Source organism: Nipponia nippon, unplaced genomic scaffold, assembly GCF_047370975.1.
Source record: "Nipponia nippon isolate SJK-2023a ecotype South Korea unplaced genomic scaffold, ASM4737097v1 scaffold_11, whole genome shotgun sequence".
Lineage (NCBI taxonomy): Eukaryota > Metazoa > Chordata > Aves > Pelecaniformes > Threskiornithidae > Nipponia > Nipponia nippon.
Window position 1 is genome coordinate 23531032 of NW_028262302.1, and position 27700 is coordinate 23558731.

Genomic DNA, 27700 nt, shown 5'->3' on the forward strand with positions numbered 1-27700 from the left:
TGTTGTGTTAAAAATCATAGTGTACCTGGGGGGAACTATGTAACTTTTTGGTGTTATTTTGTTTTCATATACCTTCACTTTTTGCACACAGATGCTCCTTGTTAATTTGAAAGGCAGCCACAATACATGATCGTTCTTAAATAAGTGTTCCTTTGTTATTGGGAATAACAAAATAAAGTTCTGCAAATCAGTATAACTTGTTTTCGGCAAATTACGCAAATGCATGATTAGTAATATGGAAATATTGAGAAGAGCAGAATACAGGGCACAGTAATTTGGTATTGCCAAACCAGAAGTTCAAAAATCATGAGTCAGATCTCCTAAAATTACAAAACTAGTATAAAATTATGAGCTTAAAAAACACACGTGGCTTTATTCACCTTCTGGCTTTTTAATCTTTAGCATATGTTCAGATTACACTTTTAGGATTTTCCATGTAATTTGCAGAGCTAATTTTTTTAAATAAATAAAATAGCTGATTACACCATCTCACAACTGAAAACAGGCTGCCTCAGATTGATTAGACTCAATAAAATCATGGAAGTTGTCAACACTGATTAAACTAATGCTTGATGTTTCAAGGAATAATTACTTTATAATTAAGTGGTTTTAAAGCGCATTTATTTACATAGACTTCTGACAGTTTGCTGAGGCATGATTAAAAGCTGAGGTTAGTATCACTAGTGCTAACTAGATAAACTGGTGCGCTGTGCATTTTAGGCAGTCGATTCTTTACTTTCCTAATAACTGCAGCTCCTTTTCTTGCAGCCAGTGCCAGCTCTACTGACAGTAATAAAACAGGGACTTTAAAGCAGATAGATAGTTTCCAAGTAATCATAGAATCAGATCAGAAAAGGACCTGAATAGGTCATTCAGCCTCATTTTGTGTCTAACCAAAATCTCCTTTCTTGCAATTTACAGCAATTATTTCTATTCCTATCGATTGTGGATATGAGAAAACGTTACTCCATTTTTCTTTCCAACCAGCTTTTATATATATGAAGATCATCATGTTTCCCCTCTTCCATCTCTTCTGTAAGATGACCTAAAATCATTCAATCTGTGCTCAAAGGAGAAGTTTTCTTGGCTTCTAGACATTCTCATTGCTTTCTCCTGGATTCTCTGCATGCAACTTGTATCTTATTTTTCAAGTGCCATGATCAAAACTGGAGATGTTCCTAGCTCACGCCTTAGCAGTTCTGAAGGAGCAGACTATACTCCAGTTTAGACATTTCAGTTTTTACCTTTATTTGCAACAGCATGATGTTGCAGACTCATTTTCAGAATTTGATCCAAAATAACACATCGATTCTTTTCAATGGAAATTAAGCAGCTGTTCCTTTACTCGCCCAGCTAATGATTCCAGCTTGCGCTTGTTCCTATTAAATAACATCTCGTGTTTTCAGCTCATGTCTGCACCTTGCCAGGATTATTTTGAATTCTAATCTTATCTTCTAGTATACTTGAAGTCGAACTCTGCTTGGTCTTGTCTGAAGATATTAAAAGGATACTCTATATGGTCCAGGGGGTGAATAAATGAAAACAGAGAATTTTGCCTAGAACTGCTGTGAATGGGGTTAAACAACATGCTGTAATTATTGGCAGTACCTGTAAAGCTGGAAAATGATGGTAAGTCTTAAACAAGGGAAATGGTGTACTGTAAACACAGGCAAAGACCAATACTTGATACTCAGAGATCAATATAATTCGATTAATCTCTCAGATTCACTTGAATGCAGAGTGTGAAGAATTTTTATAATTGAACTATGGCAGTGCTATACACTTCTCTTATTTTTCTCATTCCTATGATTATTTGATTTTTACTCAGCTCAGTTTTCCCTCTTGTCATTCTTAGCAGGTGAATGGGAAAAACACAGGAGCAGATGAAGCAGGTGGGAACTGGAACTTCACCCTGTTGCTGGGACTGTTATTAACTCACGTATAAGATGGAATTAAATGAGAATAATAAGCAGATTTGTAAGAATATTTTATTAAAGATACTGTATCAAAGCACAGAATAAGCTTTAAAGATGATGAAAACTAACCTGGAATGGCTTCACTGATACTCTACATAGACTACAAGTAATTGCTAAGTTACAGAACAGTCACAGCCTGTTCTACATGTCCTACGCTTAGTATACTGTTGAAGGCCTGTCTCTAGGTGATGCTATAAACATATTTCCCTTCTCTCCTCTGCATCGTGGTGGTCCTACCGTGAAGGTCCTTCCTATTCTCTATGGAAATGACATCCCATTTTCTGTTAGATTTCCCAGCTATATTGTGCCTTCTCCCTGGGGAGTCCCCAGTGGTATCTGGCTTTGCCCAGATATTCACCATCTTCCCATTTGCTGCAGCACAGCCACTGGGACAGAAGTGTTGGCATTCTGGTATTGCACTGAAGGCTTTTAAAATGCCTATATTAATGTTTAAGGTGTTATGTGTTAATAGAGCCGATACCTTCAACATCTATAGGCTGAAATGTTTGGGGCTATGTAATTAGATTAAGCAACCACATTCAAAGATATCTGAACATCTTTTCTTGCATTTGTATAGCAACTTTATAAACTCAAAAAGAGTAAAGCAAGCACAGACACATGCCCTATACAAGCTGCAATACAGACAATATTTTACACACTTCATAACAACAGTAATGAAAATGATGCCAATTATAAATAAAATTATAGACAGACTCTTCTTGAGATAACAGTTATACTGCACAATGAAACATCCTTTTATAGTCATGAGCAGAATTAGTAAGATGCGTAACTACAGCAGAATATAGATCAGCACGTTTAGTCTGCTTACATGTCTCAATCTGATCCACTGTTGTCTGGGGGAAGCGAGAGAAATTAATGTTTTTTTAATCCATGCTGGCCCTAATTTGAAACATTTACTGCCTTGTTGGTTTTTTGGGTTTTTTCCCCCCCATTATTTTAGCTGGAAACATTAGGATTCCTAAAATGCTCAAATCTGAACATGAATGCCTGATTCTCCTCTTCAAGCCAGCTTTTGCAAGGCTTAGATCCAGAACAAGGTGCACCCTGTGCCCTGTGAAGATTATTTCACATTTACTCAGCTCCTTGTTGGTAAAAATTTTTCACCGTTCTTGTGATAAGACCAGAGCACCATTTCTTTACTCTCCACATACAAGCACTGTGCTCCATGGAAGGTCCTCTTCAGCTTGCAAATGATGATCATGGCAGCAGGGGGAATCGGGTCAGCGGGATCTTTCTCACCATCCTGTCCTTCCTCAGGGACCCTCTGTCCTCAGTTTTTAAGATTTTTTTTTCACCTTGTATTCCAGATTAATTTTTTTTTCCTCTTTTTTAACACTTGATAGTTTAGCATTGTAACTGTCTGAAAATACATAAGTTTTAGTTCACGAGTATACACTTCTAATGTTTGAACTAAAAAATCTAAACAGTTTTTGACAGACACTCTAAGAAGCCTCATTTCAGAAAAGGAGCACTCCAGCACACGAACAGCAAATTCTGCAAACTCATTTCAGTGCAGCCCTTAACACCTGGCATCTGCCTCTTTTGGCTGTCTGCTCCACGAAAGGAGACTTCAAATTTGTCTTTAACAGGAGTAAGTAGTAGTCACAAGGAAGTAAGTTTTATAATACAAGAAGAGTCCAAAACAATTTTTACTGCATGTTCTAATTTGACTGCTTTGGTACCTTTTGCGACTGCTGCAGTATGTCAAAAAAGCAAAGGTGGTGCCAATTCAGACCTGGCACACGTGGTTCTGAGTTTTTATGAAATCTTTTGCCGACCAGTTCTTCCTCATGTCTTCTTCAAACCTGGTTCTCTCAGTTGTTCAGAAGCTTAGAAGTCCCTATTTCACTACTGCCATGCAGAAAAGAAATGCAAGAAAAATATTAAAAGTCAGAAGCCCACACGCCAGTACTGTATTTGCTAACATGATGTGGTCCCTCCCACCTCACTACGGTGTGGTTTTGCTCTAAATACCCGTCCTTCAGCCTTATTCAGAGCACCCAGCACAGTCAGGAGCTCTGTTTAAAAGCCGTATGGTTCATCTCCTTCAGCCCCTACCCCACCAAAACACAACTTAACCCTAAACAATGTTTTGATCTTGATTCAGAAACTTTTGTTGGTTTCTTTCTCCTTTGCCTTTTCAAAACAGCTAAAGATTTGCTAAAGAAAAACTTCACTTCCCAAGCCTCCCAGAAGTTATTTTTGATACTGTACGCGTTACTTTCCAGCAGTGGTTTATGGCTTGGCTTAGTGGATGCTCAAAAAATTGCACCAGTATTATTTCCCCTCAATCTGGACTTCCCATAGCTTGGAACACCCCCACCCTGGAATACTTCTTAGGGCTTCGTATTTGCCTCTGTTTGGTTTGTTTGTGGTTTTTTTTTTCCTTTGCCTAACTCAGAGGTAACTGTTATACATTTACTTACCCCCCCTCCCCAAATTCTTATTTTAGGTTAAATGTAGATAAATGATATAAATATTTACAATTCCTGTAAGTCTCTTTCGACCAAACTAATTTACGACAAATACGAGCAGCTTTGTATTCAGTATGAACAGTCAAGAAATTGGAAACACGCGGATGTAACTTTTAAAGACAATCCTCAGGGTTGTTTTTCTGGGTACACTGACTTCTTTCTCTGGATATGTAAATCACATTGTACAAAGTATACAATTGTCCGACTTCTGGCTGATTTACACTTGATGTTTCTATGCACGCTGTGGCAGGCCTGGTTGTGTCTACGCTGCAGAGCAGGAAAGGCTTGAAGGCTGCACGTGAAGCCACGTTTATCAGCTGTCTGCATTACTTACCTGCTAGAGCATCCTCAAGGCCAGCTCAGGGCTGAATTTCCTGGCACACCCTTGAGAGGAAAGCCTTGAGAGTGGTGCTCCACACTTCAGCGTGCATTATAGGATGCCCCGTGTGCCGTGTGGCCGGACCCACCCAGCATATGCCAGGCCCAGAACTGTCTGTCTATTATATCTGCCCTCTGTGCCATGCCACATACTTGGTGGTGGGCAAAAAAGCAACCTGGGACAAATGGCTTTTGTTTCATGCCAGGAGGGCGATGTGAACATGGGGAAGCAGGCAAACTGCTAGCTTCAAAGTACTGCTGGTTCTGGCAGCAGGTCCACGTGTCTACCTAATACATTCTTCGAATCTTGGTGGGGGATTCATTGGACTGATGCTGTTATCTCAAAGTAGCCCTTACTTGACTAGCTCAAAGGTTAGGAAATGCCTTTTTTTTGTTCGTAAGCTAACAAAGGAGAAAAAAAGGTATTCTAACTACAGTATGCATGTGAACATTATTTTTCCCCAGGCAACATCAGTGTTTAACATTGATGTTTATTAAGATGCCAGCCTGCATTTTACAGTCAAAGATCTCTCTTATTTGCAGATCATACACGGCTCACGCAGCACGACTGAGCTTCTTTACACCACCGCCCTCAAATACACCGACTATGCTGTGTTGGGACCACCTCTGAGTGTGGGAAGGTGGGTTGCCTGTGAATATTAAATTACATTTTTCTGATGAGACTGCAAAAATACTGTTAATCGGTGCCAACTGTGGTGGTGCAGTGTACATACAGAACTGTGAACACCAGAGAACTGCTGGCATTCGTAATAGCTTTCAGCCCCCAGTATGCTAGATTAGAGGTAAAATGTTGTGCCCTCCTCCCAGACTCCAAAATCCTCTAGCTACACTAAAAACAGAAGTCGTTTTAGGAATGCACAGCTGCAAGAGGATCTGCTTCACTCTTCACACAGTAAACTCTGCTCAACTGTAGAAACGTTAGAGCTTTTGAAATAGAAATATGCATGTTTCCAGTTAGCCACCAGATGGAGCTCATCCCTCCCCATCACACAAATCCGTGAACATCTGCAAAGTTAAAGCACTTCAGAGACATTGCAAAGGATGCAGTTTCTTCCACTTCATAAAAGTCAGAGGAAGTCTGTGATTAGCTGGATGTTTACAAATAAAAGGAGGATCTGGAGAGAGATCAAAGATAACTCTCCAGATTTGGCATGATATCAGGTTCCTGTACTAATAGCATCTGCATGGGTTTGACTGTTACATTAAGTGGTTGAACTTGGCGTATCTCATCATGTATTAATAATGGTTTTTTAATGCTTAGCGCATTTATTAGAAGTCTGAAGATTCAGCCAGCTAAGGACCTGAAAAAACAAAAAAACAACACCCCCCAGCTAACAAGATCTTCCAGGCTCCATTTAAAAGAGAAGCACCCACTGGGTTCTTCCTCACGCTGTTTTCTGTAATGTAAAGGGAATCAAGATAATCACTGTTCCAAAATCCTAAGGATGTAGGACTTCAAGCTTAGTGAATAGGAGCAGTAGCGCTCAACGCCTGTTCTCTAATGATCTAAGTAGCTTGGATGGTCTACCATATATGCTTTTTACTGAGAAATCTATCACTCATCCAGGATCTCTGTGACTTTGGCACAGCCCCAGTGACTGGGGAGAAAAGCAGATCTGAGATAAAAGATCGTGGTGTGTGAAATACACTGAATTAATGTACATGTGTTTTAAGGGACATCTTTGTTTTGACTCTGTGTAACAAACCAACATAGCTTGTGAGGTCTGGAAGGCCACAGACGACTCCTACTTTCATAGTAGTGCTCTGTTTGAAGCTAGTATTTCTATTTGGGGTCTAAGCCACACTGAACTCAATCAAATAAACATTCTCCAAAGGAAACTGCCTTTGAACTATTTAACTCTTTGCACAGCAAACAAAAGCTGAAAGAACTCTAACAATTACTGTAAGATTTCTTGTGTCTTAATTGACTTACTTTTCAGTTTTTAAGTTACCGCTCATCAGGACCTCTGTCTTTTCTGGCAGAACTGACCATGTTAGCAACAGCCAGTAAAATGTGAGTGAAACACAACCCGGTCTGAAAGCAGACTAGGTGGGGCTGATCCTCATAGTTCCAGGCATGCAGACTGTGCCAGTGTCATCCTTTACAGCATATGTAAGTGTACACAAATCATATTTAATCTACCTGACAGCAATGCAGCTCGGAGATCCGAGCTCTCTCCTGGGCTGTGGGACATACTAAGACAACTTCTTCATCAGTTCCAAGGGATCCTGCCCTGTTTTTCCTCCTTCTACAATACTACTGTATCTATCCTTTTCCTGAAGGAGGGATATTCTAGTTTTCATCTCTTAAAATGTTTCTGCTTTGTATAAATAATTAAATAACCAATGGCCAGAAACCAGAACCTCAGTAGTTTGGTAGCTGGGACTCTCTACCAGTAGGTACCAGTAGGAACCCCCCAGGCAGGGAAGAAACAGAGGCACCATCTTTAGCTTCCTGAATACATGCTCTGATGATGACTTGTGTAAAAGGAAGGAGTGTAACTGATACCAGAAGTCTGGTGTATCTATTGCCAAAACCAAAAGTAATCTATGGTATTCAGCAAACTCTATTTTTAGCCAACATATCTGCATTTCCACAAACTTTCATGGTCTTGGGGCTTTTGCCATGGAGAGAAGGACATTATATTATTTCTCCCATTCATTTTCTGGGGAGTCAGAAGCAGAAGTCCCGCTGGTGACCATGCCCAATGTAGTGGGATGGTCACCTAAAAAAGGAGAGAATAGGTATTACTGAGTTGTGTAGGTTCAATTGAACATATGAGAACTATTAAAAAAGGCAAGTTCTTAGCCCTACTCATTGCTTTAAAACAGGAAGAAAGCACATCTTCCCATTTCCAAAAAAACAGAAGGCAAATAGAAGAGCCAAAAGGATGAATTTTTAAAATAGCAACCATGTCGTCAGGGGGGATGGCAGAGAAGAGATGGGGAAAGACTGATTTTTGCATCTTTCACGTTGGCAACGCTGCTGCTGCAGAGACCTTGGCGATTGCTGACACTGGTGGCACTTTGCCTGACAGACAGCTTGAGAAACCAAGGATTTGCAGACAGTCCTGATTTCCCGTGGATTTCCCACAATCCGCACAGCTTCCAGGATTTGGAGGCCTTTAAGGAATGCTCTGTTCTCATTCCCTGTCAGGAGTCTTGGAATGTCTACAGAACCACAAGACATGCTTATCTGAGATCATCTCTTATTTGCAAGCAAAAATAAAGTACACCCCAAAATCTCATTGATGCGAATCACAGTTGAGTTTGAGTAAAAACAACAGCAGCATCAGGACTTCGTCAAAGAGGGAAGTTCTTGAACAGCTCTGAAAGGGCTAGGGTTTTTTTTTTTTCTCCCATAGGAAATGCTAAATGCAGCATTGTTTTTGTGGTTGTAGCTGCAGGAAGATTTACTATAGCTTTAGTATGCCAGAAGGCACAGGAAAGGATTAAACCCTTTTGTTTTCTTGCAAGAGAATCAAAGATACTGACCACTTCTGAAATTCTGTGTTCTTGGGGTGAGGTGTGCCACGCTAGCTACGCAAAAAAAAAAATCTGGCCTTGGACTATCTGCTGATATCTCATAATTTTGTTATGTTCCCTTGAATAGATTAATACGAAACTTTAAAAACATATTTTCAACTACTTTTATATAGGGAATGTGCAACAAATTACTGAGAACAGCTTGTCTAAAAGCATGATGCACAATATTGTTTTCCTATGACTTAAATAAAAAAAATACCCCTACAAGACATTTGAGGGCAAAAATGACCCAATGAAAGATCCAATAGCATTTCTCTTGTAAAGTTGGCACTGGTCATTCAAGTATATGAAAAGGAACATGGGCTGTTTGTTTCAGGGCCGAGTATTTATAGTCATGATGAACTGACTCCTGAGTCATGAGCTCTGTTGCCCTGTAACAAATTAAGATTTGTCTTTCTGCATGAAAAAATAAAATAAAATCACAATTCATTCCAGAATTGTATAAGTGACTGTAAAAGTGGCAGAAGACACTTAATTTATAAAATATGCCCTGTTTTTTGGCATCTTCCCCCTTCAAAATCTCAGCCTACTAACACGTCTCAAGAATACACTGCACAGCAATATTTTAGGAGTTTTTTGGAAGTTGGAAGAAAACACAGAAAACTGATTTATAGCCGAGAACTACAGAAATGTCAGCTTTTAAAAACATGTTCCTAATTTCTAGCCTTCAGCAGACTTTATAAAGTCAGATTAGTCATGCTTCATCTTGTAGGTCTTTAAGTCTGTGACAAGCATCAAACCAACGGAGAATTGGGGAAGTCAGAATATTTGGTTTTTAACCCTTTCACATTAGGAGGCACTTAATAGTCAGAAGCAGGCACACGGGGATAGTAACAGATACTGCCAGCATCTCCTTAACTTACTCAAGGAATTACCCCGAGCTTTCAATATTAGACCAAAAATGAGATGTCTCCCCTTATGGCGACACCCAGAAAAGCGCACGCTGTGAGCGGCAAGGGGCACAGGGCAGCAGGAGCGCGGGGGCCCAGCTGCCGAGCGTGGGCAGCACGGCCGCAGCTGGGCCCACAGCTGGAGGGCACCAAGGCCAGAGGAAGGTGGGAGCCGCTCCTGGTGTTCGGCCGGAGAAGGGGCCCAGCTCATTCCCGGCCTCGGGCCAGGCCAGCCACACAAACCCAGTGGCGTGGAGCGCTACGTAGTCTGTTTTAAGAAAGACTAAGAAAGCTCCAGAGCATATCTGAGGGGTGAGCTGAACGCAGGAAGGTTTCCAGTTCTCATAAAGAGGGCAGATAGCATAGATATGTCTCATTTGTATGTGAGAGGCTGGGCTGCCTTTTTTCCTTATCAGGAAATAGGAGACGAATGTAAGAGTTCAGCTTCCACGAGGATGCTTGGGGGAGACAGAGACCGAGTTAAGCTTGGGCCGTGCGTCGAGTTCTGGCACAGCTGGTTTAAGCAAACGAGCCCCCTCCCAGCCACTCGTTTCTCCCCCGTGCCACCCCTTCTGTTGTCCTAGCCCAAGATCTGACATAGAGCTGGAGAGGGAAATACAGCAGGGAACCGGTCCAGCCAAAAAATAGCCCCAAAAAAAGCCCGTTGTTCGATTCAGTTCATTGTGAAGCTACACAAATACGCGCCTTTTGACAACGGGGAGGGTGGCACACACGGGATACGAGAGCTGAAACTAGGTGGGGAGGAGGAAGGGGCTGCTGGGGCTCAAGGTGGCACTGCCTTCAGGAGCAAACTTCGGTCCTCACCGATAGCCAAGATACTCTGGATGTTTTAGCGCTAGTGTGTTCAAATACAATAGTGTAGTCAAAGTATTCACTTTTATAACAATGTATTTTTAATATATTCTCCAGAGCAGTACATTTTCTGTCTTCAGCTTTGAATAAAAAATATGCTGAATTGTATTTTCTCCATTAACTGAAAATATTACATAGAGAAGTCCCCTAATAAAAGCATAAATTCTTAGAATTCTGTGATATTCTAATCTATTCAAATCAAGATATCTCCACAGACCTGTTGGCTACAAATATCGTTATACACAAATGTAAATACTCTTTGAATTAACAAGTTGCCAATAAGCATTTACAAGTATATACATATATATATATTAACATTTGAAACATCTCCTCTGAAACGGAAAAAGAAGCTCGACAGCTTCTGTGATATTTTATAGCTCATTCCAGGTCTTCATGAATTCCTTTTTTTAAACTTTCAATAAATCCTGAAAGCTAAGAGCTAGACTGGCTACTTACAAATTATTTTCAGGGTCGCAGCGCACACCACTGCCAAAATGAGGACAACAACAGAACAGAGAGAGGTCCTCCGAAAATGAGAATAGCAAATCACTTAAAAATATAAGTCAGAGCATCCAGCAAGCCTTTTTCTTTCTGGCTACGCCTTGTGCAATGTGATACGCTTACATCTCCATCCTCAAAGATCCTTAAGTGCTTTTACACTCTACGTAGTGCAATAAGGAGATGCAAAGGAACTATGTTATGATGACTGAGAAGTACAAATTTGTTAGAGGAAACAGAACTCTAAATGAAGTATTTTTGCTTCCCCTTCACTATCTTTCAAGTAACAGCAAGACTTCTAGGATATCGTAACTGCAATTGTTGTTTTTTCGGGTCTGCTTTCATTCTGTCTCCACAGTAAGTCATTTTTATCACGCTAAGAGTGCTGAAACACCATCATCTCACTCTCTTGCGGATGTTGTCCCATTCTGGGGAGAACACCCCTGTTCCCAGGAGTGACCAGTCCCAGCCCTCAGCACCCACCCCTTCTCCCTGTTGACAGCAGCGAAATTCCTCCTGTCACTCCAGGCCTTTTCTTCAATAGTCCCATGCTGTTCCCCTGCATGCCTTTACACAGCACCATAAACACTCTCCCCATCTACTTGCAAGCCAGGCTGTCTTGTTTATGCCCTAGTACCTTTGATTTGTTCCCCTATACTCCCCTTGATCACTTTTCAGGCTACTTCAGTCATTCTGGTTTTCTCTGCCTACATACAAGTAGATCCACTCCTAAGCTCCCCTGCCGTGCAATTCATGCTCTTGTCAAGCCTTAGTCTGGACATTCATAGACGTGATCTCCAAGGCACTGGGTTTTGTTTCACAAGAACAGGAAAAAACATTAATTCAAGTTCAGCTGGAAAGGTTTAACAAACTTTCCTTTGAAAGGCTACTACAACACAGCTTATAATTGAAAAACAAAGATATTCCAGGGTGTTTTATAAAATTAGATAGTACACATAAATACCATCATTCCCCGTTCCTCCATTTAACTTCTGTAGTTGGCAGGTCTACTTACACTAGGAAGTAACTTTTCTTGTGAAACGTTTTTGGGTCAAGTTCAGACCAATACATTGTAAACAAGGGCTCCTGACCCTGAGCAGGAGTCTCCATAAATCACCCTTAGCCCTTCGCTGTGTTCAGGAATTATCTCTTAGTTCGCAGAGGTCACCTCCTCAGCAAGGTCTTTAATCTAGGCTTTGCTGTGCCACTGTAGCACCGGGGCTGGCTGTACGCAATCCGCGCTCCGAGTTTGTGCTGCCGTGAGCTCGTCACCCAGGCCGACAGCTCTCCCAGCCAAGCCGAGTCATTCTCACTCGGGTCTCACAGGCGTCTATGGGACATTTTATCCACTCCTCCAGCCTCCCCCTCCATGCCACCTTTGGGATTTGCTTCCTACTGCACAGCTTTAACCCTGCCCCCCAGCCTTCGCCACTCCCTCCCACTCAGGACCTCCTTTCCCACTCAGCCTTCCCACTCCCCCAGCGCCACAAGACTCTTCTGCCAACTCCCCCAGAGCCCTCCAGTTGTCCCTCATTTCCCTTGGCTGCTTTTCCCAGTCCAGCCATAGCCGATTCTGTAAGGGATAACCTGCATGACAGAGAATTGCTGTGTGCAGTGTATTAACCCAACTCTTCCACTACAGCACCTGACTAGCTACTTCATCTCAAAGACGATCATTATAGTTCAATATTTTGTCTCTTGAAGAGTCTTATAATCACCTTAGCACTGATTCCAGTGCTAAAAAGTGTTAAAATACCCATCCCACATATTCTTTGAACTTACACACTGAGCTTCAGTCTGGATTGGGATGGGGAATGTGGAATAAATCCGAAGAAGGGGGAAGCTCAGAATTAATTTAAATGCGGGAGTGCATTCATGTCCGTGGTCTTTTTGGCCCCAGTGTTATTCAGGACTCGGTTGGCTTCGGCATCATACAAGAAAACACTGGACTGAGCAGTTAGGGGAAAATGCTGAAGGCCCGGACTGCACCTGAAGCAGTCGGTGCCTGGGGAGCCAGCCGCCGGCTCAGGCCGGAGGTCTGGTGGCGGGGTCCTTCTCCACCACTGCAGAAACACACACGTCTACCAACCAAGAGAAATTCTAATGCACATCTAAAACTAAATAAATGTGAGGCAACTCATACTAATTTAAATAGCTATAGTGGAGATTCTGAACTGTATTAATTTCTCTAATCGTCTAACATTAAAGCTTGATACCCCTTGTAATCTCCAAGAAACAAGGGATCAAAACTCAACTCCAACAGCGACTAGCACGTGAAAGCCCTGGGCTAGACCCTCAGCTCCTAGCTCCTATTCTCAACCCCACCACTGGTGCGCGAGGTGACAGAATAGAGTATTTCAGTTGGGAGGGACCTACAACGATCATGTAGTCTAACTGCCTTAATTGCTGATCTAAATTGCTTTCCTTCCTCCACAGCTCAGTGGGAAACAGCATTACTACCCTCTTTGATAAAGCGAGATCTGCTGGGAGAAAGTACTGCTAGCTTTTATTTTTTAATAGTTTTCTCCACCGTTACATATTAGGATCCTTTCCTCCCCCCATAAAAATCACGTACTTAACGAACGTTTAGACAGCTGGTGTGTAAGAGTCAAAGCCAGTTGTTCTCTGAAAGGCCAAACTGCCTCACCGAATTGATGTCAGCTGGTACTTAGTAGGATTTTTAAATTCAATTAAATTAAGAGACAAGCTACGCAGATTAGGGCTATACTAGAATCAGAAAGGAATCTTAAAAGGCATAAAATGTCTTTACATTTATTAAGCAAACTCTGCAGTCTTTTCTTGTTATATTCTTGTTGAAAAACAGAACATTCAGAAAGCATTATGAAAACAAGAAACAAAAAAAACTAAGGTTCACATGAGCCGCGCTCCCCCTTTCCCTCCCCGCCCAAGCGATGGGACTATCTTCACACCCATCCCACTTTTAACTTTCCAACCCAAGCAGCAAGGCACCATTTACAGCTAGGCTGAGAAATGCAGTCTTCAATGCACATCGCCATTCTGCATTCCTAGCAATCCACCACAGCCACTCTTCCCTTGTATATCAGAACAAGCAGGTTATATATACCCACGTAGGGACAGACAGAAAACGAAAGGCCAACGTCAGTTGTACAGTTCTGCTAGGATTTCAAGTCTGGAAAATGACCACTCTGCTGGGAACTCCTCGGTTATCCCGACAGTCATTAACTCCCTTTCCCCTTGCGCACACCAGTCCAAGTCTGCAAGGTTTAACTGAGCCTATGTGCTCTCACCCCTGGGATGCACGTTCCAACAAAGCCAAGAAGCAGAGGACCAGGACAGCCAGCTCTGCCCTTACAGCAGAGTCAGAGAGCAAAGGATTATTTCTCGGCATTGGGTTGTTTTTTGTTTTTTTTTTTTTTTCATTTTGAAAATTAATTTGGGGATTATGAACAATTATGCTTTTGCACGTTAATCGCTGTGATCTAAAATTTTCACATGAAGAAACAACACATGGAAATATTAAAGCACTCATCTTACGGACATGGATCCGAGAACTGTTTAATAGCAGTCAGTGAAGGGGTAACATTGTGCTTTTAATCTACAGTTTAAAAATAATGATTTGTATATCTACTTAGTAAAACAATAAAATTAAGAACAGAAACTGGTATTAGGAAACAGTGAAAATGTAATAATTAAACACATGATGCTTTTCAAAGCTATATACTTAATGAGCCTAAATAGACACCTATGGTTAGGAGGGTCTTAAAAAAAAATAATAAAAAAGAGACTTATTTTCAATTTTTTTTTTTTTTTTTCAATTTTTGTCTACTATACTGTATGCCTTGCTTTGGTGTTCTCTCTGCTGCCAACTTAATGCTTTAACAGTATGTTTACGCTTATGTTCTTTTCAAATGCTTGGCATTATAGTGAGATCTCATATCTTTCCTCAAATTAAATTTTGCTCCACATACTCCACATGTATACAGGTGAACATCCATGTGCTGCTCCAGTTGCTCATTATTTGGGAATATCTGAAAGCAGACCTGGCATATAGTCTCTCCAGCTGATAAGTGAGATATCATATGCCGTACATGGTCATGTTTTCGGAAGTTTCCTTGATCACAAATGGAACAGACATACCTGGCCATGCCTTTGTGCATATCATTGTGGAGCCGCAACTGGCGCTCTCTTAAGAACTGCTTCCCACATGTCTGACAAACAAACTGTTTTTCCTTGGTATGAACGGTATAGTGTTCCCGCAAGTGGCAACGCTGATAAAATCCTTTCCCACAAAGATTGCAGAAATGCTTACGTCTGTGATCCCTCTCGTTCTCTTCCATCATGGAGTTCTTGAACAGATCTTGCTCCAGGCAGTTTGACATATGTTCAACCACTAGGTTTTCAGTTTCAAAACGCTGACCGCAATTAGGGCATCGGAAAGGACAGGCAGAATGCTTGTATAACTGTTTTTTTTGAAGGCTGTTCATTTGGAAATGACTGTCCCTGAAGTCCTCTAGCATCTCTGCAAACATCATGTCCCTTATTTCTGACTGCTCCTCGGGGTTTTCTTCTAAGTCCATTTTCTCCTCAGAATTTCTGATACCGTTCATGGTCAGATCCTGGGGTTCTCCACATGTCTGCGCATGGTCCTGTAACTGCTTGCCTTTGACCAGTATTTGACCACACTTGCCACAAGCACATATATTTTCTATGTGTTTGGATAAATAATGAGAGGACAAATCTTCCTCGGTGATGGTTAGCCCACAAAGTTCACAGGGAGCGTTCTCCACATCTTCCTGCACTGAAGGAGCCTTCCTGCTAAGGTGCCGCGGACTCTTCAAGCACTTTCGTTCATCCTCATCCATGGATAAACGGGGTTTTAAAGTCTTCCGAGCATTTCTCTTCTCTCTGATCTCTTCCTCAACATAGTATCTGTAAAGCGGCTCTTCCTGTTCATCATCTAGGTCATCGTTGTCAGAAGACTCGTTGCAGTCTTTATCTGTCACCTTAATAATATTAAAATCCTTCAGCTCATCTACAGGATTGTCCTCTGGTTCCATCTTGATGATAATCCTCTTCCTCTCAGAGGCTCTACTTCCTTCTTCACCTGATGTCTCGGAGGCAACCGTGCTGCTTTTTCTGCTTGTGATGTTGGACACGGGAGACGAAGAATCGTCTGCAGCTTGGCTCGAGTCCCCCTTGTATTTTTCTGTTTGCGTGGAGATTATTTTAGAAGTAGAGTCCTTTTCGTTAAAGTCTATTTTTTCGGCACTGTAGTACCGGGCACTTTGGTAAGAATGCCTGTTAGTGCACGTTAACACGTGCTCATCCAGTAGCTTTTCGCAGCTAAAACTGAACCCGCAGCTGTCGCAGGTGAAGCTCCTTCCAAAACGGCGCGAGTGGGACACGCGCTCTTTTGTGTGAGAGAACTTGGACGTGGTGCTTTTTTTGCAGACGTCAAACAGTTGTTCGGGGAAGCTACTTAGCTGCAAAGCTTCTTCATCAGGCTCTTTGTTATGGGATGTATTTACTGTTGAACTTGGCGGCTCCATGCCCCACCTGTTTGCTTCGCTGCCATTTCTAGCGAGCGTGTCTTCGTACATTCTCACGCCAAATATCATTTTACTATTCTGGGTGCTAGAGGCAGAAGACGAACATTTTAAACTAGATGAGTCTGTATCCTGTATATCTTCTAGACATTCAGGTACATTATATAGCTGTAAATAGTTCATGGCCACTTTAAATTGCTCAAAATTGGCAGGGGCTGTCATAATTTTTCCTAAATACATGAACTGTAAAATAAGATCAAAGCATTCAGCGCTAATCTTCATGTTGCTTAGATTCAGCTGGGCTGTAGTGTGTTGATGGTTCATAAAAAACATCCTAAAATAGGAGCTGCACGCAGCAAGAACTGCTTTATGTGCTTGAAAATAAATATCATCGATAGCGATACAGCAGTCGCACAGAAAGCCCCACTCTCTTTGGTTGTTTAGCTGCTGAAGGACATAGTTGCTGTGGCTGGTTCTTGCCATCTTGTACTTCAATTACAGCCCTGCATAAAGAAGAAGACATCTGTTAAATCGTGAGCACAAAAAAAGCAAAACGTACTTAAATGTAGGGAGGAACTGCCATCTTTTTCTTCTCTAGATTGTCCTACTCTCACACCGTTTGCGGTACAGCTTCCCGTCTGGATATCTTTACTGGTAACTACTACAAGTATTGATGCCAGCGAAAACATCCATAATTCCACGTTCTCACCACTAGACTTACAAGACTAGTAAACTAATAAACATAACCACCACACATGTCAATCAGAGCAACGCTGCTAGAATATAAATTAGCAAATATATCTCAAAGTCCTACAGCCAAGATTTTCAGATACGAATTCTGAATGCAGATCTTCAAAAACTTCACAGGGTAGACTTCTGTAAGATGGCCCCAGGACAACACCTATACAAGGTAAGCTGACTGTAAGAAACCACTCTTCAGTCTCAACTTGCCTTTTTCACCTGTCAGTCCAACGGGCATATGATGCAACACATACTGGAAACCAGACCAGGCTCAAACTGGTCTTTCCCTCCCCATTAAAAGAAACTAAGAAGATACATCAGTGGAGCATCCACACAAGCTACATCCACACACGTTTTGCTCCGCAGGGCAGCTCAGGCACAGTCCCAATCTTCTCTGCACGGCGCCTTGCAAACCAGGAACTGCAAACTCAGACGCGTTCTGGGAAGCAGAGGGCATCCCGGCCGCGGTGGCACGTCCCGCGCAGAAGGCCGCCGCGGGCGGTGAGCAGGCTAGCTGCGCGACAGCCGCGCGGACTGCAGCGAGCAGGAAGTGGTGCACGCCGTGCCTCCAGCTGCTCTCAGAACCACTCGGTCAGAGCGCTGTAGCACAACCAAAACACGTGGACGGGACACTGGACAAAGAAAAATTCAGCACTGGAGAACCGTGAAGGACAGCAAGGCAGAGGTGGAGCCACAGCGAAATGAAGCCTCGATAAAGACTAGAGGGAAAGGTCTGCGAGTGCTGAAAGTTGCTGTAAGTGAAAGGACTAATTTGTCCTCAAGAGAAAAGAGGAAGAAAACATAATGGTTTATATCAACAAAAACATCCAGAAAAACTTATCATAGACAGAAGGTGTGCATTTGATTTACAGAAGATAAACCTAACCAAGTATGGCCAGATCCAACAGCTAGTCACTACTCACTTTGGAAAACCTTCACTGATGTACATAATCTGTACTAACTGCACAGGGAGGGGGGTGAGAAACCAAACGAAGGTATAAAGAACGCCCTAACTGAAATGAAAAACCTAAAGCAATAACGAGCATTCTGAACATCTTGAAAGGTTATTGCAAACAATGCAAGTAACTGCAAGAGAGTTGTACAAATAAAGTAGCAAACAACATATATTAAATGGCATTTTATGACTCAATGAAATGCACGGATTGACTTGCAACCATTCTTTCAACTGTCCAAAATTTTAAAAAATACACACAAAAACGCTCCCTATTTCTTCTTATTCCCCTGACAGCTTACATCTCCTAAAGGCTGGGAAATGGGTGGAGGAATCAAATTCCACAATTAGCTCTGAAGTTGCAAGTCGTAGGCGTTGCCTGGCTTGTTAAGTAGCAAACCTAACGTTAAGTCACCGTTCTTCTTCATTCCACGAAGCACTGCCATGGAAGAAACGCGTTCAAGCTCTCAAGACGAGAACACGCTCACTGTGCCCAGCAATATTCCCTTACTGCCCATTCATGTAGCAGTACTTACGGATCACCACCAGCACAAGACCTTGTCTGGCAACAGGAACCTTGAGATTTGGGTTGAACTACACTGATGATGAGCATCTGAATGGCAGCTGCTCCTCTCCTCTCAACCCAATCCCCCAAACCCAAAACTCAAGGCGAGCACCCTGCCATAATAATTCTCTGACCAGTGTGGCCCAGTGATGTCCACTGCAGAAATACAACTCATTGCACGAAATTAATTTAATGGCTTTCTTACTAATTTGCAAAAGGGTGGCTTTGAAAGTAGGACAATCTCTGAAACAACTTCATGTCTTTTCTACAGAAGACTGATTATTGTCTAATTCACTGGGTGAGTTCAGTTGTTTCTCTGAAAAATAGCAAAGTTCTCAACATCCAGTAATAATAAAAGGGCACTTCATCTTCTTCCAAGTGCTAATGTGTTTTGGATTTGAGGTAATTCATTAGATACTTAAAATATAATGCAGTATACTACATCAAGTATTAAGAACAGCAGCTGCATAACGACAAAGAATTGACTTCAACTTCCACGTTGTAAGAGTGAAAACCAACAAGAAAGTGAGCAGATGCAGTCTAAGGCACCACTGGCCTCTTGGTGTGAACTGCCATCACGACAAGAAAAGGCTGAGGACAGCGGGTTTTAATCTCATCCTCATAAAGTGGCAAGTTTTAATTTTTTTCATTTAAAATTTTTTTTGTACACTAAAAGTACTCCATCCTATCTTCCAACAGCAGAAGAGCAGTACAAGCAGCAAGCCTGTACTGAAAAAGAAGGTCACAAACTATCTGCACACACCGCAGACCGGGGCATTTCCACGTGGTGGGAACGCTCTGGCAGCCGCTGGAGTGACAGCACACAAACTCATTGTTTCTAAGTTTCCTTCTTCTTTGAAAAAGGTGAAATTTATTTCCCCTTTTGACAGGGGAACTCTTGCAGAGCTTTCAGCACTGTCCTGATACACAACGACACACTGGCAATGCCTACCTCCTACCACCACTCCGGGAAAAAACAGCCTAAGCATGAGGTCACTTGGCCAGGATGACAAGGTGCTCAGATATGTACCCGGCCTCTGTCGCGGTAGTACTACACATAGGTACTAAAATAGAGAGCGTTTGAAGTTATTTATGTCAATGAAAGTACTGGCATCGTCCCTCTGGATGCTGTATTAACCTGCTGCATGTAACTATATATTTACAGCTGCCAACACTTCCCACTATGAGAGCCTGTGTTGGGCTATTTAAAACTTTGACGTATTTCAATCAGCAAAGGCAAAACTTTCCTTCTGAATTGTCTGCTTCGAACTGATTTTTTTTTTTCCCCTCCACAGAAAATTTCAGCCAAAATGAGGCCAAGAAAAAGCTTTCATATATGTAGATTATTACTTTTTCTTTTAAAAATAAAAAAAAGTTTCTCTTCCAAAATCTTTCAAGGGAGATTTCATATGGGAGAAAGTGCTATGTCTTGGGTATGTTGTGACAATATAAAAATCTGCCTGAATTTGGCCAAGCTATAAGCTTGAGGAGGAGAAGATAAAAATTATCAGTTTGTTCACACTTAAGACTTTTGTTAGTTACTAGAATCTCAGATTACAGCCTCGCTGCAAGCAGCTCCTTTGTACATAGGGGCCTGCCTGCGCCATCCCACCCAGGGTGAAACCCCCCTTTCACACAGAGCTCTGCCACGGTTTTGAACTACAAGAGGGTAGATTCAGGCTAGCTATAAGGAAGAAACTTTTTTACGATGAGGGTGGTGAAGCACTGGCACAGGTTGCCCAGAGAGGTGGTAGATGCCCCATCCCTGGAAACGTCCAAAGTCAGGCTGGACGGGGCTCTGAGCAACCTGATCGAGTTGAAGGTGTCCCTGCCCATTGCAGGGGGGTTGGACCAGGTGACCACTAAAGGTCCCTTCCAGCCCAAACCATTCTGTGATTCTATGTGCCACCTCTACAAGGTCACGAACCGGCAGCGGGGCTTGCTGGAGATTGCTCCGCACCATGACTCGCTGCTGGGTTTTAGCATCCCTCCTGGCAGCTGGGTGGAAAACACGCCTGGTTCTGGCTGATGAGAGCCAGACCCAGGAGCAGACTTAGAGAAAACTCAGGGAGATTGGGAACTGTAAGGGAGGGGAAGCTTCTGGAAATCGGGAGGGCAGGGAGAGGCAGGCTGGGAGTGGAGTGCTGAGCCAAGAGGGGGGGACTGGGATTAGGAAGCAGCAGTGGGAATTAAAAATGGGTGCAATGAAGGTCTAAATGATGGGGGGTAGGTGCTTGGGCAAGGGGCTGGGAAGAGCCAAGTTGCAGGGGCTAGGGCAGAAGGGGTAAAAAAAAATAGACATGCTTTTGCTGGGGCATGGGTGGAAAACAATTATAGCATTCACCCTATCAGAACTGGAACTGAACCCCAAATTCCCAATTCTGCCATCCCTTTGCCATCAGCAAATACCACAGGCTTGCTGACAAACTACTTCCCACCAAGAGCAAGCTCTCAGAAAATGATCATTTACCATTATTTTGTTACTTTAATTGCTAAAATGGCAGAGATCTGCATTTATCACCCATGTGGGTGGTTCAACGCTGCAAACTATTTTTGAAGGTTGCTTTGGAAAAAAAGCAGGCATTGGAATAAAAACAGGTCCTTTTTACAGAAAACCCAAGGTTTCAAAGTTAAGTGTATACACAAGAAATGCCGTAATTTATGCAGGATTAATTCAGCTGCCATTTATGTATATATTGTAGCACAGTCTCCCAAGCTCTCCTCTTACCAAAGGCTCCCTTCCTTACTCAGTGCATCTGGATCTGTCCAGGGATGGATCTGAGCAGCAACAGCACAAGATCCCCGCTCAGTCGGCACAGCATTTGGAGGATGTGAAGTGAATGAGACCAGGGGACAAAAAGGAGACTCTCACAGCGACGAACACCGCCTTGGAGAACAGCATCCCATTGCCGCCAGTGCCAGGACAGGTCATGTCAACCTTTTTTTTTTTTTTTTTTTTTGGTAAGTCTGGCTTGCATTTTTTGGATGTCCAATTTCTTCACACAGGGAAACACCATCGGCAGCAACTGAGGCCAATGAAAGCTATCCTCTGTATGTATTAATCACCAAGTACCTTGGAAAATTAAAGCTCCACAGAGGCAAGTTTGTCAATCCAAAATTTTTAAGTATTTCTGATCCTCTCTGACTCTTTTCTGTTTCAAAAAGAGGAGAAATGCCAGCCACTTGCCTGAGGGACTAGCAGGCTGCCTTTGTGAAGCACCCAAATACTGTAGTCACAAACATCACAGGGAAGTCCAGGAGGAACGCAGGTAACCCCATCTTCAGCAATGATCGATTTGTGCAGTAAACACGGCAACGGGCCACACCGTAAGCAATAGCGAACGATGCAGAGGTGCTCTGAAGAAATATGCTAGAAAAGCATCTGATATGAGAATGAAAAGTGAAGATACTTGAGTCAGGTAATTTCACTCCCATTTGCAAACTCCAGGTCTCCGTATGCATTTTATTTTCCTAGTAAATGTTTTGTTTTTACACTGCCACGCTTCGTTTCAAGCTGTTTGTCTGCCACCAGATTTTTTCTTTCCTTTTGAGTCACCACACAGATACCATTACTATTCTGATGTTACCCTGAACAAGGTTGCACTATTACACTAACCAAACATGTTGTTTAGAAGTCTGCTAACAAGAAAGAACAGGCATTTACCATAGCTCCATGCCTTCTGTCATTTCCTCAAGTTTAAAATTTTCCGAGATGTTTTAAAACTAAAGAAGTAAAAAAGAGTCCTCAAGCAAAGAACTGGAAAAGTTCTTTTGCTAACTTCTCTGTCTTTAAAAAAGATGTACCACAAGGTTCAGAATTTAGGAGCCTTTCGGCTCCTAAAATTAGTAGGTGGTTTTCAAAACCCAGCATTTCCACTGCTGAGCAGGCAAAAACGGAACGCTTACATGCTGAGTTACTGGCTGCTTTTCTTTGGAAACCAAGAGCAGGCTGGACAAAAGTATAATAAATGAGTGGAGAATTTGGTGCTAATAGAAAACGAGACTGGAAAACCTCAAGAAAACAACGCCCAGTTATCCAAAGAAACAAGCGCGTGGGCAGCAGAAAGCCAATTCCCCCTCGCAGCCTGACACCATATCCCACCCTGGCGCGGGTTCCCAAGAACTCTCCTCCCTAAAGAGTTATTTTGCCTCTGTGGGTCAGATCCACCGAAGAATCTGGATTCCTAAATGACCGCATCTAGATGCTCAGGAGAAAATCCTACACGACATGTCTAAATTCTCCGCGTGATGCCTGAGAAGCTTAGGTGTTCAGCTAGTCCATTGCCCATGGAGCTGTTGACAGGCTACAGCTTTTATCCAGACATACTCAAGAGGAAGCCGCCGAGATCGCTCTGGTACTATAGAGTCCCAGAGAGTGCCTCAGTTTACACAAACTTTGCAAAAATGGCAAAGAACTTGGGGCCAGGTGACCACCGTCCACCTCAACAGCAGGTATGGATAAGATGCAGTTCGCATCGCAAGCGTAGCCTTGATCGTGAATTAAAACAATTATGAGAATTCCATGTACTGCCAGGGAAAATCTAATTAAGCTCCATTATTCGGGCTACGAAGGACTGAAGGTATAATTTATCCTCCTCCCATAGCCCTTCCAATCAGCTGCCTTCAGGCGGGCTAGTTGTGAAGCCATTTCCAATGATGTAGATACTCATCTTCAGACACATCCTGATGGCTGAATCAACTCATTTTAAACAGACTTGTGGCCAACACACAGAAACAAGCTTTAGCTGACACCTGGGCTAGATCTGAACCAGGGAGAAGAGGTACGATGCTCCAGAGCCCCCAGCCACGAGCTGTCGGAGCCACTCGATCCCTCCTCAGCAGGCAGTTCTCCGCTGATTCAGCATCCATGTCCGCAAATGAGAAACAGCCGTCAAAATTTAGCAAGTTATGATTCTCGGCTGCTAACTGAGAATTACTTAAGATGTTCTTGGCTAAGAACACTCCTCGAAAGACAAGGAATAAGGTGTCAGAAAAGCATGAGTGAATCAATTAAGAACACGGAGTTTGCACTAAAGCCCCATCTCAACTTCAAACAACTTCAGATCAGATCTACGGAATAAAAGTACTAGAGAGAGCTTATGCAGTCTTTTAAAGTAACTTGCTAGCCACAAATGATTACTCTAGAAAGTCACAGTTATCTTTTATCTGACACCTCTACAGTTGTAAAAAGTTGTTAGGCAACGTGGTAATGATATGTTTAAAAGAAACAACTAGTGGGGAAAAATTATGACACCCCATTTATGCCTTGTAGCAGAAAGAGGAGCCTTTTTATCTAGGCTCTCCGAGTTACCCTAACTTTCAACTTCAAGAGGCATCTTGGTGGTTTAGCCATCTCTTGAGACCCTCAAATGAAGATCCGCGTGCCTTCCAGGAAAGCATCCTTGGCTACATACAAGTCGTACTCTGGCTAACAGCTTGCTGGATGCACATGAATGAGGCACAGTAACTTGTGACACACAGGTCAGACTACAGATTTCGCTGACTCTGGTCTTAAATGTTTCACATTTTATTTGCAGCACATAAAATAAAAATAAAGCTGTTAAGGTCTCCATCCAATGAAACAGGTTTAATATGGGAAAAAAGGAAACAGCCAGCTAATTCTAGAGACTTTTGCAATGGCCCAACAAAGTAAAAATTACCAGACAAATTTGAGGATATAAATGGTCTTCATGCAAATTATGTCAGCTGTTGGGCCCACAGGCTGTGTCTGCAGCAGACCTCTTTGGGTGCCGGTGTCTGCCGTGCCCAAGCAGGGGCAGGGCAGGATAACCCAACCGCTGGGCAACCACCGGTCAAACTGAAAAACGCACATGGGGCTTCTCACGCTCTGTGCGCGAGGGCCGGAAGGACTCCAGTGAGAGCTCCAGCTGTAACAACTAAGAGAAAGGACACCGGGATTTTTACCAGGAAACTTTCATTATCTCAATTCTGAGCAGCTATTTTGGTTCCATACAGCAGATAGGTAACTCCTACGGCTTTGTCCCTCCCGGACTTACAGGGCTCTCCACTGTCAGCAGCAATGGAAATCTGTGAAAGAAGCAGTTAACCTCACCCACTCAAGTAAGAAAGCATCTAAAAACCCAAATCACTGGTTGATACGAGCACTCTCAACATAACTGCTGCAAATTCCTGTGCCAGTGACAACATGGCATGAAGAAAAGACTTGTGCAAGCAGAGCCGAAGCAACTGTTAAGCCTGTGATCTTATTCCACGCAAGACTTTCTGGCTAGCGGGAAGAAGGGGCTTCTATTGCTTCTCCGAGCTTCCTACGCAGCACCAACCCATGTCTTCGCTACCTGCATCCTCCTGCAGCCACCCCTCACCCACTGAACCCCCCCCCGGTGCCTGCTGGCTCCCTGCTACCTCCAACAGCAGCAGAGCGCAACTAATATGACTTGTTACTCCTCAGGTTTTCTGGCCAGTCATCCAAAAATCTCTCCGCAGCCCTGTCAACTTGCTATGCTGCTGCCTAGGAAAATCTCTGCCAGCGCTGCAACCGTTCGCGTTTGGCCGGTTTTCCCCACGGCCATATGGTCTCAACGCCTCTCCCCCGCCCGCCATGAAAGCTTAAGTTGTAATTCGGTAAAAATGAGAAGCCCGCATCCCCCCTGCTCCCGGCTGCTGTGTGGGTTTTTCCAAGAGCTGTAATGAGGAACGTTAAACAAACACCTTTAATTAAAGGAATGTTTGTTTAATGTAATTAAATGCCTAAGGAACACCACTGTTGCAGCCCTGGATAGTTCTGCAGTATGTGCTGTACCTTGCGATACTCTAGTGCAAGGGAAATAATGCAAGCAAATGACATAATCTGGCAGTAAATATCCAAATATTAAACAGCATCCAACCTATGCTATCCGTTTACCAATGCCTACGTGTCAAGAGGAACCCGCACTCGACTATCAGCCGACAAACAGGCCAAACTTGAGAATCTGAGTTACAAAAAACCCTGGGGAAAAAAAAAAAAAAAAAGGAATACAACCCCAGCCCCAAACCCACAGCGTTTTCAGTCCCCTTTCCTCTACTCTTTTTACTACCTTTCTATCCGGGGAGTCCTTTGAGGAACGAGACTTTCGACACCACTCCCAGAGCAACACAGGGCTTGTTTTTATGTGACAAAACTATTCCCCTTCCTTTCCAGCCGCCTCCGAGGCGATCCTGTCCACTGCCAGCCCCGAGTGAAACCCAAGTCTCCTGCCTGGCAGGGTGGAGCATTCCCTCCAGGCTGCAGCTCAGTTTTTCGCTCAACTACTGCAACTCGCTCGAAGTTTTCAGGTTGGGGTTTTTTTGGGGTTTTTTTTTTTGTTTTGTTTTTTTTTCTTTTGAAAGAAAAAAAAAAGAAAGAGGACGCAGCGCTGGGATCCGCCGGCGGGGGCCGGGGCCAGGCGGCGATAGCGGCACTCGAGATGTCTACCGTGACTGCGAGCCCCAGGGCGCGCAGGGCAGCGCGCTGCCCGTCCCCGCCGCGCGCCCCTGCACCTCCCTAGGCCGCTTCTCGTTCCTCGGCGCCGGCGCCCCGCCGCGCGGCGCAGCATCCCCCCGCCGCCCCCGCCCGCTTCCGCGCGGCCCCGCCGCCGCCCGCCGCCCCCGCCCGCCCCGCAGGTGGAGCGGCCCCCGCGCCGCCCCCCGCCCGAACCGCGCCGCTCGGCCCCCGCGTCAGCCCGGGCGGCGCCGCGCCGCGCCAGGCCGCCGGGCGCAAGGTCACCGCGGCGGCCGCTCGCCAGGGACCGGCGGCGGCTCGAGAGCCCCTACCTGGCAGCGCCGCTGCCCCCCCCCGCCCCCGCGCCACTATGGCGGGCCGCACCGCGCCGCGCCGGGCCATGCCGCGGCCGGCGCCGCTCGGCACTTCCCACCTCCCGCCGCCGGCGGAGCTGCGGCCGCCGCGCCGCGCACCGCCTCCCGCCTCGCCCCCCCCCCCCCCGCGGCGGCTCCCCGGCGGCGGCCCCCGGGGAGGGCGCGGAGGGGCGCGCAGCCCCGCTTACCCGCGGCGCGGGGAGAGGCGGCGGCCGCCGAGGGGGAGCTTCCCGCGCCGCTCCCGCCGCTGCTGCTGCTGCCGCTGCCGCCGCGGCTGCAACAAAGGACTTCCGCCCCGCCGCGCCTGCTGCTGCCGCAGCGCCGGCTCCGCCGCGACCGCACGGAGCCGGACCCCTCCCCTCGGCGGCCGGCGGCTCCCGGCCCCGCCCCTGCCAGCGCTGCTGCGCCGCCGCCAATGCCGGGGCCCGGCGGGCGGCTCCCTGCCGCGCTCCCCTCTCCTCCCATGCCGCCGGGGAGGCGGCGGGGCCGGCGCGGCGCGGCCCGGGCTGGCGCTGCCGGCGCCCCCTCCCCATCAGCCGCAAGCCCGGCCCCTCCGCTGCCCACCCCCCCCTCCCCGCCCCGGCGAAGCGCCCCCCCCACCCCCACCCCCGGAGCGCAGAGGGGGACCCGGAGCGGGGCCTCCTCCGCCGGCGGGCGCCCGGGCGGGACCCTCGCTGCCGGGCCGCCCCCTCCCCTCCCGCTCCTCCGCCGGGCCCCGCGCAGCCGGATGGCAGCGCTCCCCTTCCCCCGGGGGCAGCTCTCGCCCCGCGGAACGGGGGGTGCTCGCCTTTCGCCGCACACCAGCCGTGGCCGGCGGTAACGGGGAAGTCTCGGTTACCCCTGCGGACGTCCCGCGCCTGAGTTTTGTACCCGCAGCCCTTCGGCCTCCTGCGCGTGACAGTTTAATTGCGAGCTGCAAGAAAAACAACTGCAAGTTGCATGAGAAAGTATTTCCTTTTTGCTGCAATTTCACACGTTGTATCACCGCCTTCCCCCTTGGAGTGTTGCGGTGATGCAGGGAGCGCAGGGGCTGGCAGCCACGGCCGTGCTTTATCACAGATCCCGAGGACAGCACTTTTTTTTTTTTTTTTTTTTTTTTTTTTTTTATCTTTCTAGGAGCTTTCCCAGGCCCTCTTCCCATCCCTCTCCGGACCTCTCCTGCCTGACAACATCCAGCTCCTCTTGAGCTGGCCCGCGGGAGCAAATGGGATTTCCTGAAGCTGCGGGCGGCCCGTCTGCTACCTGCCACGGGGCTGCGGGAAAACATAAGCCAGGCCAGGCTTTCCTCCTGGTCTTGCCACTTGACTTTTCCACCCCCAAAGTGACATTTGTCATTCAGCACAAGCATCGGAAGCGTTTAATCTGCACGGCTCCTTCATTCGGACACAGTTTCTAGAGATACCATCGTTTCTATGTCTGCCGCAC

At 45.0% G+C, this 27700-nt stretch overlaps 1 protein-coding gene across 7 annotated transcripts; it reads right to left on the reverse strand.

The window, feature by feature from the left end:
- Positions 1-658: 658 nt before the first annotated feature.
- On the reverse strand, positions 659-27233 carry ZBTB1 (zinc finger and BTB domain containing 1). Of its 7 annotated transcripts, none has more exons than XM_087747922.1 (3): positions 26464-26643; positions 14969-16708; positions 659-3848 (listed from the first exon to the last, which is right to left on the reverse strand). In XM_087747922.1, exons 2-3 carry the CDS (start codon positions 16686-16688, stop codon positions 3838-3840), a joined length of 1731 nt encoding a protein of 576 aa, XP_087604048.1. In that variant the 5' UTR covers positions 16689-16708; positions 26464-26643; the 3' UTR covers positions 659-3837. The 7 variants fall into 7 exon arrangements, with proteins under 7 accessions (XP_087604048.1, XP_087604047.1, XP_087604045.1 ...); XM_087747921.1 differs by having other exon boundaries at positions 662-3848; positions 14797-16708; XM_087747919.1 differs by lacking the exons at positions 659-3848; positions 26464-26643 and adding an exon at positions 27114-27233 and having other exon boundaries at positions 14199-16708.
- Between the last annotated feature and the right edge of the window lie 467 nt (positions 27234-27700).

Excerpts from the sequence above, each read along its gene's own strand:
- ZBTB1 (XM_087747919.1), bottom strand. The coding sequence starts at position 16,688 with ATGGCAAGAACCAGCCACAGCAACTATGTCCTTCAGCAGCTAAACAAC.